General features: G+C 42.6%; 1 protein-coding gene across 1 annotated transcript in view; it reads left to right on the forward strand.

Annotated features, from left to right (window-relative positions):
• The window catches only part of LRP2 (LDL receptor related protein 2), a 203,180-nt gene that overhangs the window by 177,732 nt on the left and 4,498 nt on the right, over positions 1 to 20,950 (forward strand). Inside the window, exons 70-77 of the mRNA XM_089523031.1 lie at positions 53 to 273; positions 741 to 917; positions 4,785 to 4,904; positions 9,149 to 9,239; positions 10,420 to 10,487; positions 10,630 to 10,750; positions 14,109 to 14,238; positions 20,367 to 20,477. Coding sequence (XP_089379157.1) covers positions 53 to 273; positions 741 to 917; positions 4,785 to 4,904; positions 9,149 to 9,239; positions 10,420 to 10,487; positions 10,630 to 10,750; positions 14,109 to 14,238; positions 20,367 to 20,477 — 1,039 coding nt within the window. The remainder of the gene's footprint in view (positions 1 to 52; positions 274 to 740; positions 918 to 4,784; positions 4,905 to 9,148; positions 9,240 to 10,419; positions 10,488 to 10,629; positions 10,751 to 14,108; positions 14,239 to 20,366; positions 20,478 to 20,950) is intronic.

The raw sequence follows: 20,950 nt of genomic DNA on the forward strand, positions 1-20,950 counted from the left end.
TTTTAGAATGCTGTAACTGAAAAATTAGAAATACTGGTTTTGCTTTCCTAAGGCTAATGTACTGGACTGATTGGGGACGGCAACCAAAGATTGAAAGTGCCTGGATGGATGGGCAGCAAAGGAAAATACTGGTCTCTGAAGACCTTGGCTGGCCAACTGGTCTTTCTATTGATTATTTGAACGGTGACAGAATTTACTGGAGTGATCAGAAGGAAAGCCTGATTGAATCAATGAAATTCGATGGAACAGACAGGAAGACGGTTTTGCATGGAGGTACGAATATTAATATGGATCATAGCTATTTTTTATAGATATATTTTTTTCTCAAGATATATGTGGGACTTGTATAAGTAATATTTATATTGTGACAGATGGGAAGGTTTTATTATTGATGCAGTCAGGGACAACACACCTAGGTTATATAAATCTCCTTCCACAAATGTGAATGTTAAAAACAGAGATTTGGCAAGTAGCTTGGCATCCATATTACACCCAAGTCCAGGTGCTTGCCTCTTGTGCTCTTGTCATGTCTGAGGAGAAAGTTAACCTTCCTTTGGAAGATTGTTTGGTTTATTTGTAAATTCATCCAGGCTTCTGATATGTGTGTGAATTTCAGCTTGTAGAAATGTACAAAAATATGTGAATATAACAAAACTTGTGTTTCTAGTATCATAGTAAGACTAAGATGTTTGGTATGCCTTTGGATGTTAACTTACCTCCTGTTTGATTTAACCGAGAAGTTAGCAGCCCCTACAGCCTAGATGTCTTTGAAGGACACCTGTATTGGATCTCAAAGGAAAGAGGGGAAGTCTGGAAAGAAGACAAATTTGGGAAAGGAGAGAAAGTAAAAGTGCTGACTATAAACCCTTGGCTTACCCAAGTCCGCATCTACCACCAACATAGATGCAATCAGTCAGGTAAGAGTCAGTCATATATGGTAAAGTATTATGAGTTTTCATTATAACCACCACCACCCTGCAAACAAAATAACCCATGACTTTAAAGAAATTATTAATCTGCAAATGAGCAGATCTCTCCATACATGATAGAATTGGTTTTAACGGAGTTATTAGTGAATTTTTATTGTAGATTATTGTTGTGTCTTGTATATTTTATTGGGTTGTAATCCTGCCTCAATCCACCTGGGAGAGGCAGGAAAATATAAATAAAATTTTTATTATTTGTTATTATTTATTATCATTGTTTTGAAAAACACAGAACTGATGCTGCCTAGAACCCTTGTCCTATTAGATATTTAATAAGACTTAACAAACAATCCCCATCCAACACAGACTTGTCTGTCAATCATGCTTTTATTTCAGTTTCATTGTATCCAAGGAATCTGTACATAATTTGCTGCCTTCCATTCCAGAGACAAAATGGGTATGAATTAGAGCATTTACAAGGGATGGGAAAGACAAAGTCAGAGTAATGGGCCCTAGTTCAGGCCATGCTCCAGCTCTCATAAGACCGTGGACCAAGTCATAGGCTCTCATGACCAACCATTCTGTCCAGTTTTTCTCAGTAGTTTTACCCCAAATACCAGAGTCCCAGAGGGCACCAACATCAATATTTAATGGAGGAAATTTTACTAGCTCAAGTGAAGATGCTGAGAGAGCTTTGTGCAACTAAAAGCAGGGATCAAGCCTGTGTATATCAGTTCCAAGAGACAGAATTCCAGAATACAAGGTCCAAATGTAATTTTATTTATACACTTGGCCATTTGTATCCACGAAGGTTCCATTCTGGACTCCCCCATGCAGATGTAAAAAATCTCAGGACCCCAAGTCCCATTGTTTTTAATGACACTGCACCACATGCACAGGTTACCATTGGGAAGAATACAGTGGGACCATCAATAGAGGCTCTAATCTGCAGGTGGCAAGTTTGTGGATACAAAGGGCTGACCATAACAGCAAAAGGGAAATCAACTTTCACAAAAAAACACACACATATACAAGAACTAGCAATATGAAAGATGGTAGCAGATAATGATTTTAAGGATTGCAAAGAGTGATACCGTACCTGATTCTAGAAGCAGAGCTTCAGCATGCTACCTGTGGATCTGAGTTGGCCTTCACCATCACTCCTGTCAATGAAAGGATTATGCAGATTATACAGGGGGTGTGGAGAGAGGCTAGACCTTGGGATAAGAGTAGGGCCATTCCTACCATTAGGCAGAAGTAGGTAGCAGCCTCAGGCTGCCTGTAGTGGGAAGCAATTGTATGGTGTGCAGCATGCTCTCCATTACTAGCTATTATGGAAGTATCGTAGTTCTCTCATTTCTTATATTGAAAAGAGATTCAACTGCCAGTCCAGTTGGCTTTCACAGTTGGCTTCCCTATGAAATAAGATGGGACGTTGCCTTGTTCTTTCGCTCAGGTAACTCAATATCTTGGTCTAGCTGAGAGGGCCAGTCTAGACTTCCTTGTGCACAGAAACAAATAAATCATTCACTGGAAACAGAAAGTTGTTACTGTCCATTTAAACAAACTGGTTACATAGTTTTTTGTGGGTTTTTCGGGCTATGTGGCCATGTTCTAGCAGAGTTTCTTCCTGATGTTTTGCCAGCATCTGTGGCTGGCATCTTCAAAGAGAAGGTGCCAGCCACAGATGCTGGAGAAATGTTAGGAAGAAACTCTGCTAGAACATGGCCACATAGCCCGGAAAACCCACAAAAAACTATGGAGGCTGGCCATGAAAGCCTTCGACTTCAAACTGGTTACACTTCCGAAGATAGAGGACATGCTGAGAATCTCCTCCCACAAAATTGGTCACTAGTTCTGTCAAGTGATCAGACAGTACCATTCATCTGTTTATCAGTGTGTATACAGTGCAGGGGTTTTGAACAAACAGTCCAATGTGTTGAGTGTAGGTTTTCTTTCCTTATGCATTGCCATATTGTATCTACAGACTGTATCTAAACTGGTAATTTGTCGTGTGGATGGCCCTTGGTGAACTCTTCATTTGACAAAAGACTGGAAAGAAATGTGGCATCATATTTCTGTAACATGTGCAAGAAGACTAGTTATGAGCTGGAGAGGAAGCATATTGTTGCCATTTAATTACTACTTTATGTCCTTTGTATGTCACATTTATCTCACAGGAGAGACAGTAATGAAATTCATCTACTACCTCTATTGCTGGCTAAAGTCACTTGTCTTACAGCTGCCTTTGTCATTTGATGCTTGGTAGATGAGAGCAGTTTTGCATAAATGACAGGAAATAGAACTAACATCTTAAAATGTAGTTAGAATACCAAGTCATTGCTTAGGGCATGTGCCCTAAATAAAAACAAGAGAATATCTAGTGCTATTCAGAGGCATTTATCTTATAGTGTCTGCTTCTGCCACACTGAACACTTGGTTAGTTAGGTAAATTAGGAGAACGAGTCAGTTAGGATAATGATAGTGCTTCATGGGGCTACCTGTTCTTCCTTGTTCCTTCTGCCTCTTCTCCTATGCAATCACTTTCTTTTCTCAGTGAGTTGAGAAATGACCATGGTTAACATCATGCTCACACCTCTGTTTTTGCTACTGGTGTTTAGTAACACAGTATCCAAGTATGTTTGAAAACTATAATACTGGCACTAACTATGAAAACATCAATATACAGAAGTGATGGTGAACCTTTTAGAGACCGAGTGCTCAAACTCAGTGGCATTCCTGCACCCGGTGTCATCCAGTGCTGGGAGAGGGTGGGACTTCCACCTTCTGGGGGTGGGACTTCTGGGAATGGGACTTCTGGGGGAAAACCTCAAGGTGCACTCTCTCAGCCACAGGCTAGCAATAGCAAACCCCCCTCTGACAAAGCCTGCCAAGAAAACCCCATGATAGTTTCACCTTAGGGTTGCCATAAGTCGGAAATGGCTTGAAGGCAACACAAACACAAGTCACACTCTCTCAACGTCAGAGGATGGCAGTGGAAATCCCTCTCTGACAAAGCTTGCTTAAGAGGGAGGGCGGGTGCTCTGGGCCCATGAGTTTGAAACGACTTGAAGGCACACAACAACTATAACAATAACAACAACAATAAGCATAATAAAACACAGAAGGCACAGCACAATAACAAGTACAAAGAGAGCCAGCTGTTTGAGTGTGTGACTCTCGAAACCAGGGATCAAATCCCAGCTCAGCCATGAAACCCACTGGGAGACCTTAGGCAAGTCACACTCTTAGCCTCAGAGGAGGGCAATGGCAAACCTCCTCTGAAGAAATCTTGCCATGAAAACCTCATGGGTGGACTCATTGCACCTCCCTAAACTACAGTTCCCAGAATCCCATAATATAGCAAGGTGTGGGCCTTCCAGTCTGAAGGGCCTTCTGGCTGGAAGGGGCAAGGCTTCTGACCAGAAGGGGCACGGAGCACCCCTCCTTGTCGTGGCTTGGTTGTCTGTGGGAGAACTGGGCTGCTGCAAGGAGCTGGGCTAGCCACTCTCACCTCCCCTGCCCCTCCTTGTCGTGGTCCAGTTCTACCAAAACAAACCAAGTCACGACAAGGAGCTGGGCCAAGCATGTGCGCCCACCCTACCCCTACTTGCTGTGGCTTCTGTGTGCCCTCAGGGATGGCTTTGCATGCCAGAGAGGGCACAAGTGCCACAGGTTCACCACCATGGATATAGAGTAGGACTAACCATTATTAGCTCTGATGGTTAGCCTTATTCTATATAAGGGAGGAATTGAGTGCCTGTGGAAGAGGAGGGGAAGAAGCCACAGAAGGCTTTTGAAAAATTGCATTAGTTCTCAGAAAACATGCTTAGTTGCTTCTGTTTTTTATCTTGACAGTGTCCAACCCATGCAAAGATGTATGCAGCCACCTCTGCTTGTTGAGACCTGGAGGATATAGCTGTGCTTGCCCACAAGGGGCTCGTTTTGTAGAAGGAAGTGTAACAGTGTGTGATGCAGGTAAAGAGAACCTTAGAACTCTTTAGAGATGATGCTTCATGCAGGCAATTTTCTTCGGGGGGGGGGGGGGCTGTGCTTGGTGCACCTGTGGAGCAGACTTCAGGTGAAAAATACTATTTTTGCGTGTTTCCAGAAATAAGAAGTTCCCTGGAAAAAGAAAAAGAAAGCAGAAAGAAGAGAATTTCTGGCCCAATACTTTGGTGACATTTTGTGTTTACAAGGAGGTGCTTTCATAGAGGCACATTTTAAAAATAGGATCTTCACACTATAGTGTGACTATACCCTGAATGGAAGGCACTGCACACCTTAAATATATTATATTTAAAATTTGCCTCACACTATACGCCAGATATGCACAGTCCTGGAAATATTTATTGAAAAGTACAGAAAGAGCTCAGTTCAGCAAACAAGCAAATACCATAGCAGAGAACATAAAAACACATTTATTTGATTTCAAATGGCATTTTTCAATACTTATTTTTATAGCCCAATTTTTGTTATTTATTGAAGGCCTGAAATGATTGGGCTGAAAAATGTGGTTTCTGGCATGTTCAGGGCATAGAATTTAGATGACGCATGCCCCAAATGTGGAGGGAAACCGTGCCGGAACCCACGTAAAATACTTTTCCTTTTGCCATCCCAGTTCATACTGCATGGTCATCCAGGTTGGGACTGGGTTCATGCAGTTGCTGCAGCCCCGGTATGAACTGTGCTGGCGCAGCTGCAGACCACATTTTTGGCTCATCTGTTTCGGGACTAGAAGAATAAGAAAACCAAACTAGAGCCATCTGTCAGAATGATAAGTGGAAGTTTCTTTTCTCTTGTGTATGAACTGAGTGAATCTCTTCCCATGACAATGATTTATTTTTGTTTATTACTATTTATTTATTTATTGTTTAAAACTGTAATTCAGTTGCCTACCTATGAATCCCAGATAGCAACCTGGTTAATTAGCTGGGGTGGTTTCCCCCCCCAATTTTTAGAAATCAGTTATTGAAAAAACAACAACAACAACAACAACAAAAATTGAAGTGTTTTTGTTAGTGCCTTCACTTTTGTTTATTTGGATATGTTCTTGGATGTATTTAGATGACAGAGGCCTTGAAGGCCTGAATCTGTTTGTTAGTCTCAATTAGAATAGACCCACTGAATCAGTGAAAACTGAGCAAGTCAATACCTATGTTAGTTCTACTCAGTGGTGTTACTGTGGCTGGTGTCACCTGGTGTGGAGGTAGGGTGGTGGCAGTGGGAAAAGTGTGGTCTGCCCCACCCTCTGTCCCACTGCTTTGTTTGACTGCCCTCTCAACTGCCTGCCCACTGCCCAGCCAGACTGCATCTGGGAGAGGGTGCCTTTCATTCAGGGTCTGGCATGGCTGCACAGGCGAATAGACCGACCCTAAATGGAAGGCAACCCCCCCCCCCAGCAGCGGCAATAGGGGAAGGTACTGAAGCCTCCGGGCAGCCTGTTGCGTGACTATTGGGCAAGCAAGAAAGGGAGATAACACTTTTTCTTGCTTGCCTAGCAGCTGCACTAGTTCCACCAGGTGTACTGCCCCTTATGGGGTGTCACCCTGTGTGGTCCACCACACCCACCCTACACATTTTCCTAATGACACCCTTGGTTCTGGTGATTCAGTGGCTCTGTTCTAGTTAGGACTAACAATTGGATTTAAGTCTAATCCCTTTAGTGTTGTTATCCTGCTGCTGCCATTTCTTCTGTCATGATTTTTATTTTTAAGATGAGACATGCACACCAAGGAGCCTTCAGCATCCTTGCTATATCAGAGGCAAGCTGCTGTGGCTCTCCAGTTTTGAGAGTTTTAGCTTATAGCTCTCATCAGCCTTAGCCAGCCTAGCCAATTGTGAGGAATTATGGGAGTTGCTGTCGCAAACCATCTAAAGGTCCACAATTGCCTGCTCCTGGGCTACAGGATACCATTACAACATATACCTATCTTGAGAGCCATGTATATTATATTCACAGTAAACCACCTGTGTATGATATTCTCCCAATTCCACGGCATCTCCACTCACAGCCGGACAGGTAGACCAGGAACATAGAAACTTAAAATGGCTCCACAATTTAAGCACTTCTAATCATTACAGAAATGATACAGTGAGTGTATTGCACATTCTTGTTCTTGTTATCCACTGAGGTGAATTAATCATAACCTAATATTTCAGAGCCAGGTTCACATCTTCTTCTTTTAAGAAATATTTTCATGCATGTTCATGGTCTAACCTGAACTTCTGGAAAGTGCAATGTCTGGAATGTAAACTTTCTGTACAGAGTTTGCTGTATGTTTTTAATGGATAGGAATGTCCCAGAGAATGCTGTGTAAGGGACAATGAAGAGTCATCTTCCCTCCTGAGAGGAGCAGTGTAAAAAAAACAAAGTTCAATGCTATTTATTTGTTGGTTGAGGTATTTTATGTCCTGCTTTTCTCCCAGTATTTTGGGGTCCAAAGTAATTCACAATATAGATTAAAATTATGGTCAGCAAGTAAAAAACAGGTGTTCTACACAAGAGAGAATATCACACAAGCTCCACCAGCTGAAATCTCCTCTTCTGCACAACCATTAGAGTTATGGGATCCCTGTCCTACTTTTACATGGTAGACCTAATTAAAACAAAATACAGCAAAAATCAAGCATAACAGTTTTTTAAAAGTATCTAGAGATCATTAAATATACTAAGAAAACATGAACAAATTTAAAACAATTTCAATCTATCTAAAGCATAACAGTGTGTATAAAAGTACAGTACCTTGGTGATCTCTCAAGTTGTATTTTTAAGTAAATTAATTTCTCTTCGCTTAATATCTTCAACATACTTTTAGAAAGCAGAAGCGAAGATACCTGTATCTGTTTTGCTCTGAAGTTTTTGGCATACTGTCATAGTCACTCAGTTGTGTATCTTTAATTGAAATAAGGGTGCATTTCTCCTGGTAAGTCCTGCCTCCATTTCTGGATTATAAGCCCCTTAGGGAAGGGCTTGTTTTCTTATATGTTAATTTTATTACATTGCTGTGGATGACATATTTTTGATGATGGTGGTAATGTTGATGGTGATTGCCTATATTACCACAAAATTCTATTTTACATTGTGATGGCACTCTTTATGATGCCATAAAATCCCTTCTTGTACAATGCTAAATACAGTAATTAATATTTCCTGTATGGCTTATAAAAGAATAATGATTTCTTAAAATCATTGAATGTTCATATAATTGGTAGTTACTAATTTGATGATAGAAGGTTTTAATTGGATAAAGGTAAAATTTGGCATACTGTATGAATACAGGGAAAAATAATGTTTTTTTTAAAGCTGAATTAAGCATGCCAGGGGTAGATTTCTCTAAATCTTTAGAGAGAAATATTTGTTTGCTTCTATTTCCCCTCACTTCAAAGACTCCTTCCACACCATAGAGTTCTGATGTATTACATGGGATAATGGAGGCTGCATTCCTATGTTCACAGCAGTGTCATCACTCTGTTTCTATCATTCTACTTACAGAACTAAGCAATCGAAAATTTAAGGAAAAAATGTATTTCCTGATCACCATAGACAAATAAGCTAAGATTGTGAACCCAGATTGCACTTGATAGAGAAATTCAGAACTTGGAAAAGTTCCTTTTGGGATCCCCCAAATTCTAGAATCCAAAACGCAACCTCTGTGTAATTCCATATTTATCACACAAAGCAGCTATGTGCACTGGGAGTAGAACAACAATATTATTGTTGTTGCCAGCCCTCCTTTTCCCCAAAACCAGGATTTAATACAATCTTTGAATACAGATATCCTTTGTGATTAATTTTTTGAATGCACCCTATGAATTATATATAGCGAGAATAAAGAAAAGAGGCTTTAGGCCAGACATAAAGGTCCTTGTTGAACTTTGGCCCCAAGAATAATTGAACATGGATAATGACTATCCAAAGAAACCTTTGAGACTAACTATGCAGAAGATGTTGTAGCATAAGCTTTCATAGATTTGGTCTACTTCTTCAGATTTAAGGAAGTAGACAGTCTGTAAAAGCTAATGCAAGAACTTTTCCGCACAGTTAGTCCCAAAGGTGCTACAAGATCCCTTTGCATACTGATATTCCAGACTGAATGGCTATGTCTCTGAATAAATTAGGTAGATATATATGGTTTTTAAACACATGTGTGGCTTTCCTGGAAGTTATATATAGCTTTTAAACACATGTGTGGTTTTTCTTTTTTTTCTTTTTTTTGTAGCTGTTGAATCTCCCCCTACAATGCCACCAGCCTGTAGGTGTATGTATGGAGGAACATGCTACATTGATGAAAGTGGACTTCCTAAATGCAAGTAAGTCTATAAGGAACACGGTCAAGCAAGCATGATCATACTACACATAGAAGACTAGCACATCAACAAGTAAGGATAGAATCAGAATATAGAGAAGTTACCTTTTGGGACTACAACTATCAGGATGCTCTGTTCGTTGGATTGTGGGAGTTGCAGTCCAAAAAAGTAGTGTTTCCAAATTTGGGTATGGGGTCTCTCCCACCTGACAATTTATGAAGAATGTATTGGGAAGTATTCGGTTCCCTAAATATGAAACTAGGGAGCTTATCGCATGGGGCTCCAGGAACGCAAATGGCACGGAACGAAAAGGGGTGTGATGGGAATAGAATGGGGAAAGGACACATTTTATTGCACACTGAAACGCTGACGCTGGAATTCCCCATTCCATTCCGAATTTATCCCCCAGAGGCCGATTTTCAGGAACTGTTCTGAACAGTTCCTGAAAATTGGCCTCTCTGGCATGAATTTGGAATGAAACAGGGATTTCTGGTGGCGTTCTGGCGTGTGATAAAATGCATCCTTTCCCTGTTCCGTTCCCATCACACTCCTTTTCGTTCTGTGCCATTTGCGTTCCTGGAGCCCTGTGCGATAAGCTTCTAGGACCCAGTAGCAGATCTATCACATCAGTGGGACTCCTGTTCATATGTTGTAGCTCTCAAGAGTCTGTTCCAAAGGTATAATACTGAGTATCTGCTACCACTGAATTGATGGAGTGGAAGAGTGTGGTGTAGCAAATCAAAGAATGTTCTTGAAAAATGGGTCCTTTTAAAACTAATTTTTTTTAAAGAGGGTGGTAGACAGAGAGCAAGAGTTGTTCAGATTACTGTGTAAAAAATCTATAAGAATTGTAACTGCAAGAACGTGGCACAAAAAGAGCAAAAAGCATATTTATGCTCAGCTCATACCTGTAGGGGCCACTGATGTTCCACGGAAAGCAAACATTTTCTGCAGTGTTTAAAAACCAGAAATATGTCATTTGTGACTCAGCATTCCTACATGCTCATTTTCAAGTAAACAAGCTGATATTTTTGTGTTCACGTTCCCATATAATTACTAAGGAATGAGTTTTTTAAAAAAAAAAAATCTTGAAGGCAGATACACCTTAAATAGTGCAATAAATACAGCTAACAGTTCTGCTGTCAATTCCAGTCAATCAATTTGGTCTGGCTTCCTTTTACAGGTGTGCATATGGCTATACTGGAAGTTACTGCGAAGCAGGACTGTCAAAGGGAGTGCCTCCTGCAACAAGTAAGCTTTTCATACCAAATAGCCATGTAAGGCCATGAAGCCCTTTTGAATAAGAACCAGTGCATAGGTTGTCACTGCAACAGCCTTGAGGTCTGAGCAGTCGTGTGCCATATTGTTCTCTTACCCTTTTCTTCTCTGGTAGCAGCAGTGGCTGTGTTGCTGACCGTCATTCTGATTATCGTCATTGGAGCTCTAGGTGTGGGTGGCTTTTTCAATTACAGACGAACAGGCTCCCTCCTTCCTCCACTTCCCAAGCTTCCAAGGTAAGTATCACAAGAGATGATGATTGACCTAGGCCTCAGAAAGCCTCCATTACGTGCAACCGTGTTCTCAGAAAGCCTCCATTAGGTGCAGCCGTGTTCTCTAAAGCTGTGAAGGGATTGGCAGTAAAAATACTTCATAACAATGTCTGCCAAAAATCAGAAATAGAGCAATCCATATTTTGTGGACTTGTCATTTTCCTTGTAAATGTAAATGCTTGGGAATTTGTTGTTGGTTTTTTGTGCCATCAAGTTATTTCCAACTTATGGCTACCCAAAGGTGAATTTATCACAGAGTTTTATTGGCAAGTTTCTTCAGAGAAGGTTTGCGATTGCTATCTTCTGAGGCTGAGAGGTTGTGACTTGCCTAAGGTCACCCAGTAGATTTTCATGGCTAAACAAAGAATCAAACCGTGGTCTCCACTGTCATAGTCCAGTGTTCAAATCACTACACCACACTGGCATTACAGTTCTGTATATATTTGCTCCTGATTGAGCCCCACTATGTACAGTGTCCTTTACTTCCAGGAAAGCATGCACAGGAGTACAACCCTCAAAGTTCGTCTGAAGATTAGAGAAGAAGAAAAGAGCTATTTTGTTTTTGCTTTTAAATATATTTTATTATATATTTATAATAATGTATACTTATCCATCGATTAAGCAAATTACAATACAAGAATAAATTATTTTAAAATAGACTAATACATATACATATAAGTGCCCTCAACTCCCCCACCCAACTCAAACCATGCACATAATAAACCAAATACCAAAAAGAACACACAAAAAACCCACTGACTCCGCATGCTCCAAATCCAAGAATATAAAGCTAAGTAATAATTATAACGAACTTCTTTGTACTACCAACACCACTCATTACCATTTCTGACCTAGAATATAAAAACATAGCTCTAAGCATTAAATCTTGCAAGAAAAATTTCCCCACTTTTTTTTTAATATAAGACAAAAATAGTTCAAAAGTAAAGATGGAAAATAGTCAAAGAGAAATCTTTGGATAATGTTTTAAAAGATTGGGAACTATTTTTGGCTTAGAGCTATTTTGGACTGTGTGGAGGTTCTGGGAGTTTTATTCAAAATAATTTCCCCAAGCTCTCCATCTGATGCTTGTTTTCTGAAACAGCAAAATCAGAGATGTGACCTACAGATATCCAGATTATTCTGTGAACTCTTTTTAATTGCTTGTAATAAGATTTGACTTGTATCTGAATAAAATTAATTGATGTAGTTAACAAACATCATAATAGAACAGTTCAAATATGACTTACGAATAAATATGGCAATAAAAACCTATAAACCTATATTGCTCAAGAGCCAGCATGGTGTAGAGGTCTGAATATTGGGCTAGGACTCTGGGAGCCCAGGTTCGAATTTCTGTTTAGCCATGGAAACATACTTTGGATTTCATATTCTGTTAGTCTGAGAGGAAGGCATTAGCAAAGTTCCTCTAAAATCTTGCCAAGAAAACCTTATCACTATTCAATCAGAAATAATTTAAAGTCACACAATGGTATTGCTTAAACTTGTAGTGATCCATTTTGAAAGCTAGACCTCCGCTGCACTGCCTGTTCTGCTTTTCTTTCCCTCTGTAAGGTCTATTTCATTTGGAGTGGATTGAAATCAGACAAATATTTCCATTAAACCTTACTAGTGGCTGTCAGCTGTAGTTACCACAGGCAGTTGATGCAGGGAGATGTGACAAGGACAGGAGGAGGAAAGGTGTGATCCAAGCAGCCTGTCCTTGTTCCCCTAAGCTAACATACTGCCTTCAGATGTGGTGGACAGCTCTGTTCCTATTACCAGTACAGCTGCCAGTTCAAGGAATAGGAGGGAACACTTTTTGTTCTTTATAACAGGCAACTAAACATCATGGACCAGTCTTGACCAGCCATTGCTCAAATTCATTAATTCTTTGGAACAGGCAGCTAAACATCATGGACCAGTCTTGATCACCCAATCTCAAATTCATTAATTCTCCCAGACAGATAATATACTGGTTCTCTGTTTCGGTGAACCCTGTTTGTGTTTTATTATGTACCCTGACTTCCTGTGGAAGTAGGCTTAAGAAACAGCCCTCTGAGCAATATTACAGAATATTGCATGTACATGCAGCAGGTTATTGTATATACCATTATATTTCAAGCTGCTATGCCCACTTTGGTAACAAAATGTGTTGCAGCTCCCTACCATATATAGCTACAGTTAAATACTGGGAAGTTGATCAAGCACGACAGTGAAAATGTTTAGGATTGAGCAGCCTTTAATGCTTTTTATACACTATTATATCAACTAATTGTTGTTATCTTTATCACAATGATATTTGACTCACAGACAGACCAAGATCCTAAATCAAACAGACTGAACATAATGTTTCATGTCCATCTCCTTTTGTATTTTTAATGGGGTATAAGAGGCTATTTTCTGCACTTTGTGCCCCATCCAAAACCTCCTCCCTCAGAAGGGGTAGCTGGTGCTGTTTCTGCTTACCAATGAGAAGAGGGAAAAGAGAGGAGACGATTTAGACACTGACAACCTGTTTTGTCTTGACTCAAATGGGGCACTTAGGGGCACATCATCTAAAGGCCTTTCATGGGGCTTCATAGCTATAGGAGGACTTTTGGACATTGTGCAAAGGACTATAGAATAGCACTTTGCACTTCATCCAAAAAGAAACTTGCATGAACGTGAGCCACACATGCACATGTCACTTGGAGTCTCTTTCCTTAGAGGTCTTTAAACAGAGGCTGGATGGCCATCTGTTGGGGATGCTTTGATTTGGATTTCCTGCATGGCAGGGGGTTGGACTGGATGGCCCTTGTGGTCTCTTCCAACTCTATGATTCCAGCTATAGTCTGAGCTTAGGCATCATTGAAAATTTCTCCAACTAGTGTTTTTATTTTAATTTATCTAAAGAGTTTTCTTTTTCTGCCCTATGGAACATCCTCTGGAACTCCCTTTTGCAGGAGGCTAGCCCCCTCCCTGCTTTACTTTTGCTGGCTTTCAAAGAACTTTTTCTTTAAGCAGGCTTTAAATGTGTAAGCAGATGAGCTTCTCTTTAAAGTTATTTATTTATTTATTTATTAAACTTTGTATGACTTTTAAATGATTGTATACTGTTTTATGTGGTGATTAACTTTTAAATTTTTTATTGTGAAGGCTTTTTAATTGACATTCTCTGGGAGCCACCTTGGGTCCCACTTTGAGAGAATGGTGGCATACAAATGAAATAATTCAACTGCTACAAAATTCACCAAAAAGAATGCAAGGGTGGGAAGTAGACTAGCAACATGACTTTCATTTAGTCATCTTCTGCTGCTGAAAACAAATATTCTTATTTGTAAAGCCTAAGCAGTCTTGTAAAATCCACGGAAAATGGCAACGGGGTAACGTTCCGATCTGGAGCTGATGTAACTATGGACATAAGTGTGTCTGGCTTTGGCGCTGAATCTGTTATTGACAGAGCAATGCAAATGGTAAGGATTATTTTATTTTTTTCTGCAAAATAAGTATTTGTCTTGCTTTGTGATTGGGTGCACAGTGGGTTGGAACCGGTCACTGTTTTACTCATATAATATAATATAATATAATATAATATAATATAATATAATATAATATAAATATTTAAAAATGAATGTCACTATCTTCCAGAATCTTGTGTTGTGTTTTAATTATTAATTTTCAACACATTTTGAAAGGTAATTAAAATCCCTATTTTTATAGTATTATTACCTCTTAATCTTGGTTTGTTGTACTGATTTTTACTCCTGTGCACATTCAGTTGAAGGACTGTGATGGTTATGTTCTTATTAAAATATTACTAAAGACTTTCACATAATTAGATCAAAAACTGCAGCAGCAGTTCTTCTAAATATGGTAGTTTAGCAAGTAACAAAGAAGCACTAACAGAATTTGAAATTGTAAGAAAGCCTTCATGTATCCCAGTAATGGTTTCTTTCAGAAACGCACAGAACACCTTGTGATTTTTCCAGAACAAGTTGCTTTACGCAGAAGTAAAATCTGCATTAATATATTGGTTCTGTTGGAGTTTCACACCTTCAAATGTATCTCATTCTGAGGGAGCACATTGTTTTCCTTTTCTGGTTCCATTGTTGTCTTTTGTTACACAAAATGTTGTTCTTATAGTATTAATCTGAAGGATAAATGAGTGCCTCTCTTCTGTCAAATATTCATTTGTGAGCTTGACTACAGTGCTGCCTACCACCCCTACCCTGTCTACAGTGGCATCTGCACTGCAGAAATATTGCAATTTGGTATTACTTAAAAACTGCCATGACTCAATGCTATGGAATTCTGAGATTTGTGGTTTTGTGAGATATGTATCCTTCCCTGCCAGCGAGCTCTGGTGCTACAACAAACTACATATCCCAGGACATTGTAGCTTTGAGCCATGGAGGTTAAAGTGGTGTTAGAATGCTTTATTTCTACAGTGTGGCTTCAGCCTTAGAGGAGAAAAAAAAGTCATACTGGCCTAAATCCAGTGATACCTGGTGCTGCAGTGTCCACCCAACTGAGTTCCCCTCCCCTCTAGCTGTAGCCCTTGGAGACATCCCAAAACTATCTCTGGAAGATTGTCAAGCTATCCATAGAAAGTTTTGAGGTGCTGGGGAAGTTGCAGATTCCACCCTCCCCATCTTTCTGCCAAATTCCACTGTTGCACTAGCAAATGTTCACTGTAAAACAACAAACAATCTCCCACTTCACCATGAAAACTGAACAGATCATAATATATTGCTTAATTAGCAGATTCTTTTGACATTTCTTGGTTGTTTGGTTGTATATGGACTTCACTGCTATTTCATGGTATTTTTGAAGGAGTGGTAGAGAGATGTATTTATTTTTCCCAATTTTTAAATGATTTGTGGAGCATCAGTATGCAACCACATTTGGAGCACTGTCTTATTTTGATAATCTCAAGTACCTCTGCCTGACATATGAAGTTAGGCAACAAAAATGGTGATGTTCCTGCTAGGTTGAATATATTTTGAGACCCTCTTTGGTCTCCTCGCCGGACCCCGTGCCAAGCTGCGTTTTGCCGGGCGGCCTCCTCCCGGGGTGTCGGAGGTGCGCATCTGCGCACCGCCCCGGGAGCGCCGCCCACGGACTGGGGAGCGCCGCAGCGGAACTCTTTGTTTTGGCGCTTGGCCTCAGGCGGTAGCCGGGGAGTGTGGCCCCTTTAAGACTCTGGGGGGAAGGCTAGGAGTGAGAGCTCGCCAGGTGAGAGCAGCGAGCTCATAAGCCGGACGCCGGACCTCCTTGCCACGCCCCCTCTTTGGTCTCCTCGCCGGACCCCGTGCCAAGCTGCGTTTTGCCGGGCGGCCTCCTCCCGGGGTGTCGGAGGTGCGCATCTGCGCACCGCCCCGGGAGCGCCGCCCACGGACTGGGGAGCACCGCAGTGGAACTCCGCAATTGCGCAGCTGCGCATTTTTTACGGGGCTAGGGAGGCTGTTGGGTTAGCTTGGGCAGAGGATGCCTGTAGTGGCTAACCTCTGCCCCTTATTTGCTTGTGTAGGGTGGGTGGGGGGAGGTCATGGACGCGGGGGATGCATGGGCTGGGGAGGAAGGGGACAACATCACTCTGAGCGGAGCTCCTATTGAGGTTGTGTGGGGCAGGGGGAGGTATGGCGGTGGGAGGAGGGACATGCGTTCCAGGGGAAGGCGAGATCGATGCCTCATATCTATCTCCCCTTCCTGTCCCCCTCCCAACCTAAGGGACCTGAGGGTCGCTCCAACCGTGCCACAAACCCTGTCGCTGCTCCTGTGCAACGCCAGATCTATTAACAACAAGACCCACATCCTCCACGATCTGTTGGAGGACCGAAGTTGTGATCTGGCTTGCATTACCGAGACCTGGCTTGGGCCTGAAGGGGATGCTGTGTGGGCTCAGGCCCTGCCTGCCGGGTTCTCGGTGAAGGACCAGCCCAGGTTAGGTGGGCGGGGGGTGTGTGGCCTTGATACATGGGAACGCCTTGTCCCTCACTAGGAACCACATAAGACAGACGTCCTATATCGAGTGTATTTACCTGACCCTTAAAGCTAGGGACAGTCTAGGGATTCTGTTGGTGTATCGGCCACCCCGTGCGCTAACGGACTCCCTTAACGAGCTGACACAGCTGGTCGCTGAGCTGATGTTGGAGACGCCCAGGCTACTTGTCCTGGGCGACTTCAACATCTCTCTCACGGCCGGCTATGTTCCACCCGGTGCGGCTCGCGAATTCATGGACACCATGGCTGCCATGGGCCTGTCCCAGCTAATTCAGGGTCCTACGCATTGTGCAGGTAATACTCTCGATTTGGTCTTCTGCTCGGATGTGGAAAATCCGTGGGCGGAAATATTTGATATTTCCCCCTTGCCATGGACGGATCACTTCCTGGTTGAGGTGAAAATCAAGGTCTCTACCCAGATCCCTCCCGGGGGTGGTGGACCTATTAGGATGGTCCACCCTCGAAGGCTGATGGAACCCAAAAGGTTCCAGGAAGCCCTAGAGGGATACATGGTTGGAAGTGACGGCGATTCTGTTGATGCCCTGACTGGTATCTGGAATACCTGTCTCTCGAGGGCTATACACAGTATCGCTCCTAAGCGCCCTCTCAGACCCGCTTCCAAATGTAAGCCCTGGTATACGGAAGATCTCCGGGCAAGGAAGCGGGAGCTGCGACGGCTAGAGTACCGTTGGCGGAAACACCTCCGCTTACACGACAAGACTCTCCTAGCCCAACGGTTAGAGGACTACGGAGAGGCGATACGAGCAGCAAAGAATTCGTTCTATGGTGCTCGTATCGCGTCCGCGGAGTCGCGTCCAGCAGAGTTGTTCAGGGTTGTCAGGGAGCTTACTCAGCTCCCTCCTGCCCTGAATCAGATCCTTGAACCTTCTAAGGCCTGCTGCGACTTATTTAACGACTTTTTCGTGGATAAAACTTCTCGTATAAGCGAAGGTCTTAACGCCGACATTCAGGCAGAACCTAACGTAGAGGTGTCCAGGGCCTCCGTGGACTTAGTTAAGCTGGATCGATTTGAGTCGGTTAGTACCGAGGATGTGGACAAGATCCTCGGAAGTGTTCGGAAGACAACCTGCTCTCTCGATCCCTGTCCCTCGTGGCTAGCAGCCCAGGGGGGACCGGTTGTAACTTCATTGTTACGCCGGATAATTAATACATCTCTGAGGGATGGGCAATTTCCATCTGTTCTTAAATTGGCCGTAGTAAAACCTTTGTTAAAAAAGCCCTCCCTCGACCCCCTGGTGTATAACAATTATCAGCCTGTTTCACTGCTGCCATTTTTAGGGAAGGTGATCGAGAGGGCGGTTGCAATCCAGCTTCAGGGGGTCTTGGATGAAACGGATTATCTAGACCCATTTCAAACTGGCTTTCGGGCAGGTTATGGGGCTGAGACGGCCATGGTCGCCTTGGTCGATGATCTCCGTCTGGGCATCGACAGGGGAAGCGTGTCCCTGTTGGTGCTCTTGGACATCTCAGCGGCTTTCGATACCATAGACCATGGTATCCTTCTGGGGCGCCTGGCAGAGGTGGGAATCGGGGGCACTGCGCTCCAGTGGTTCCGGTCCTACCTCTCCGGGAGGTCCCAGATGGTGCAGCTGGGAGACGTGTGCTCCGATGAGAGGGCCCTTAAAACTGGGGTCCCTCAAGGAGCCATTCTGTCTCCCATGCTATTTAACATTTACATGAAACCGCTGGGAGAGATCATCCGGAGACATGGGGCGCGGGGTTATCAGTACGCTGATGACACCCAAATAGTCTTCTCTATGTCTCCGACTGATGCAGTGACTGAGGATGGCGTCTCTCCTCTCGTGGCCTGTCTGGAGTCAGTAATGGGCTGGATGAGGGAAAACCGACTCAAACTGAATCCAGAGAAAACGGAGGTACTTGTGATAGGTTCCCCTGGTCCAGGAATGGCGGTGGTCCCACCTGTCCTGAACGGGGTCACGCTCCCTGTGAAGGACTCCGTGCGCAGTCTGGGGGTGCTTCTTGACTCGTCGCTTCACCTGACTGCTCAGGTGAATGCGACGGTCAGGAGCACCTGTTATCAGCTTCGGCTTCTTCGCCAGCTGCGCCCATACCTGGCCCAGAGGGACCTTCAAACTGTGGTACATGCCCTGGTAACCTCGAGATTGGATTTCTGCAATGGACTCTACATGGGACAGCCCTTGTACCAAAACCGGAAGCTTCAATTGGTGCAGAACATGGCTGCAAGGCTGGTCACTGGCACGTCCAGGGCCAGCCATATTACACCGGTTCTAAAAAACCTCCATTGGCTGCCCATTCGCTTCCGGGCGCAATACAAGGTGCTGGTAATGACCTATAAAGTCCTAAATGGCTTGGGCCCAGGATACCTGAAGGACCGCCTCTCCCCATACATTCCACCTCGCACCCTCAGAACATCTGGGCAGCAACTCCTTAGGGTTCCCGGGGCGAGGTTATCCTCCACTTCCAGGAGGTCTTTCTCCATCGCTGCCCCGGCCCTTTGGAACACGCTGCCCATAGAGCTCCGCTCAGTCACCTCCCTGGCCCAATTCAAAAGGGAGCTGAAGACTCACCTGTTTAAAATCGCATTCCCCGACTGAGTCCTTATTGGCCCCCCGCCGTAAAGGCCGCACAGGCAATGGTTTGCTAACCTGGGGGCATTTGTTGTTGTTTTATTCTGTATTGTTTTGAAATTTTAAAACTGTTTTATTGTAATTTTATGTATGTATTTTAATGTTGTGAACCGCCCTGATCCTACGGAAGGGCGGTATATAAATAAAACATTTATTTATTTATTATAGTTTCAGAAAGGGATGGTGATTATTATCCTCCCAGGATTAACATTACTACTGCTTCATTTGTTGACCATCAATATTTTCTGTGCTATGTGTTACAGTTACGCTTTGCTTTAAGGCAATGGTTCTGAATTCCACACCCCAGGGGCCCACTTTATAACTACTTGCCATTGTTGGGGCCCCCATCCCACTCGACAGAGTATATGGATAAAAATTGTGTGTGCACACGTGCATATTTTTGTTAACACATTTATGTATACTCATATAACATTATTGAATTTAGAACATTGTTATTTCAATTAATTCAGTACTCACTGAACACAATGTTTATATTTGATGTAAGACATGTATGTCCCTTTGGAAAGAGCAGAAAGAAAGGAAAAAGTTTTAACTTCGCTCCTTCCAAAGACAGAAACCCCACCAACTGTGGGATTTTGTTTTTGGAAAGAGCAAAGGAGAAAGAAATGGTTAACTTTGCTAGGATTTTGTCTTTTGAAAGGCTGAAGGGGAAGGAAGGGGGAGTAGCAAACTTTGCTCCAAGACCCTACCAAACTGACAACACGCACACACTCGCCCCATCCTCCCTACTATATCCTGACACTTTCTTCTCTTCCTCTCACTCCCTGGCACATGGTCTGAATCTAAAGGTGGCACTGAAAAAGTCTCCCCTCTCTGGGGATTAATCAGGGCCGGAAGCCAGTGCCCCTCTTGAGATACTGTCATCCCCCTAGGATTTGAAAACCTAAGCTTTAAGGTGTTATAAAATGTATGTTAACTTGAAAATAACAAATTGCTGTTGTTCTCAGAATGAAAACTTTGCTGTGGAAAGTGGGAAGCAGCCAATCACCTTTGAGAACCCTATGTATACAACAAAAGATAGCAGGGCTGGGGATGTGAACATAACTCCTTCCACACAAGTAAGCAAGCACACTAATATGTTTTACTCCCTTTTTTTTCTCTTTAGTCCCAGCATCCATTTGATATTCCCTGACATCTGTTTGATCGTGATATCTCCATTCCCTTTTTATTGGATTTTTTGTACTGGGCTAGCTGTGTTAGTCCATTTGAGCTACATAGAAGACGTGATGCACTTTCAAGGCTGTCAACATTTTATTTCCCATAACCTTTTTGTAGACAATTGCCTTATAAAATAGGGTTGCATTCTGTGAAAAATTCTGCCAAATGAAATTTTGTTGACTTTCATCCCCAATTATAGCACTTTCATACCAAATTTGATAGCAGCTTAACAGTTGTGGGAATTGTAGTTTCATGAGGTATTTAAAATTATGTGCCAAAGAATTCTAAAATGACCCTTCCTACACTATAAATTCCAGCATTCCATAAGATGGAATCATGGCAGTTAAAGTGGAATTATAGTGCTTTAATTGTG

The sequence above is a fragment of the Sceloporus occidentalis genome, unplaced genomic scaffold (genome assembly GCF_023333645.1).
Source record: "Sceloporus occidentalis isolate IW3139 unplaced genomic scaffold, rSceOcc1.0.p SCAF_4, whole genome shotgun sequence".
Lineage (NCBI taxonomy): Eukaryota > Metazoa > Chordata > Lepidosauria > Squamata > Phrynosomatidae > Sceloporus > Sceloporus occidentalis.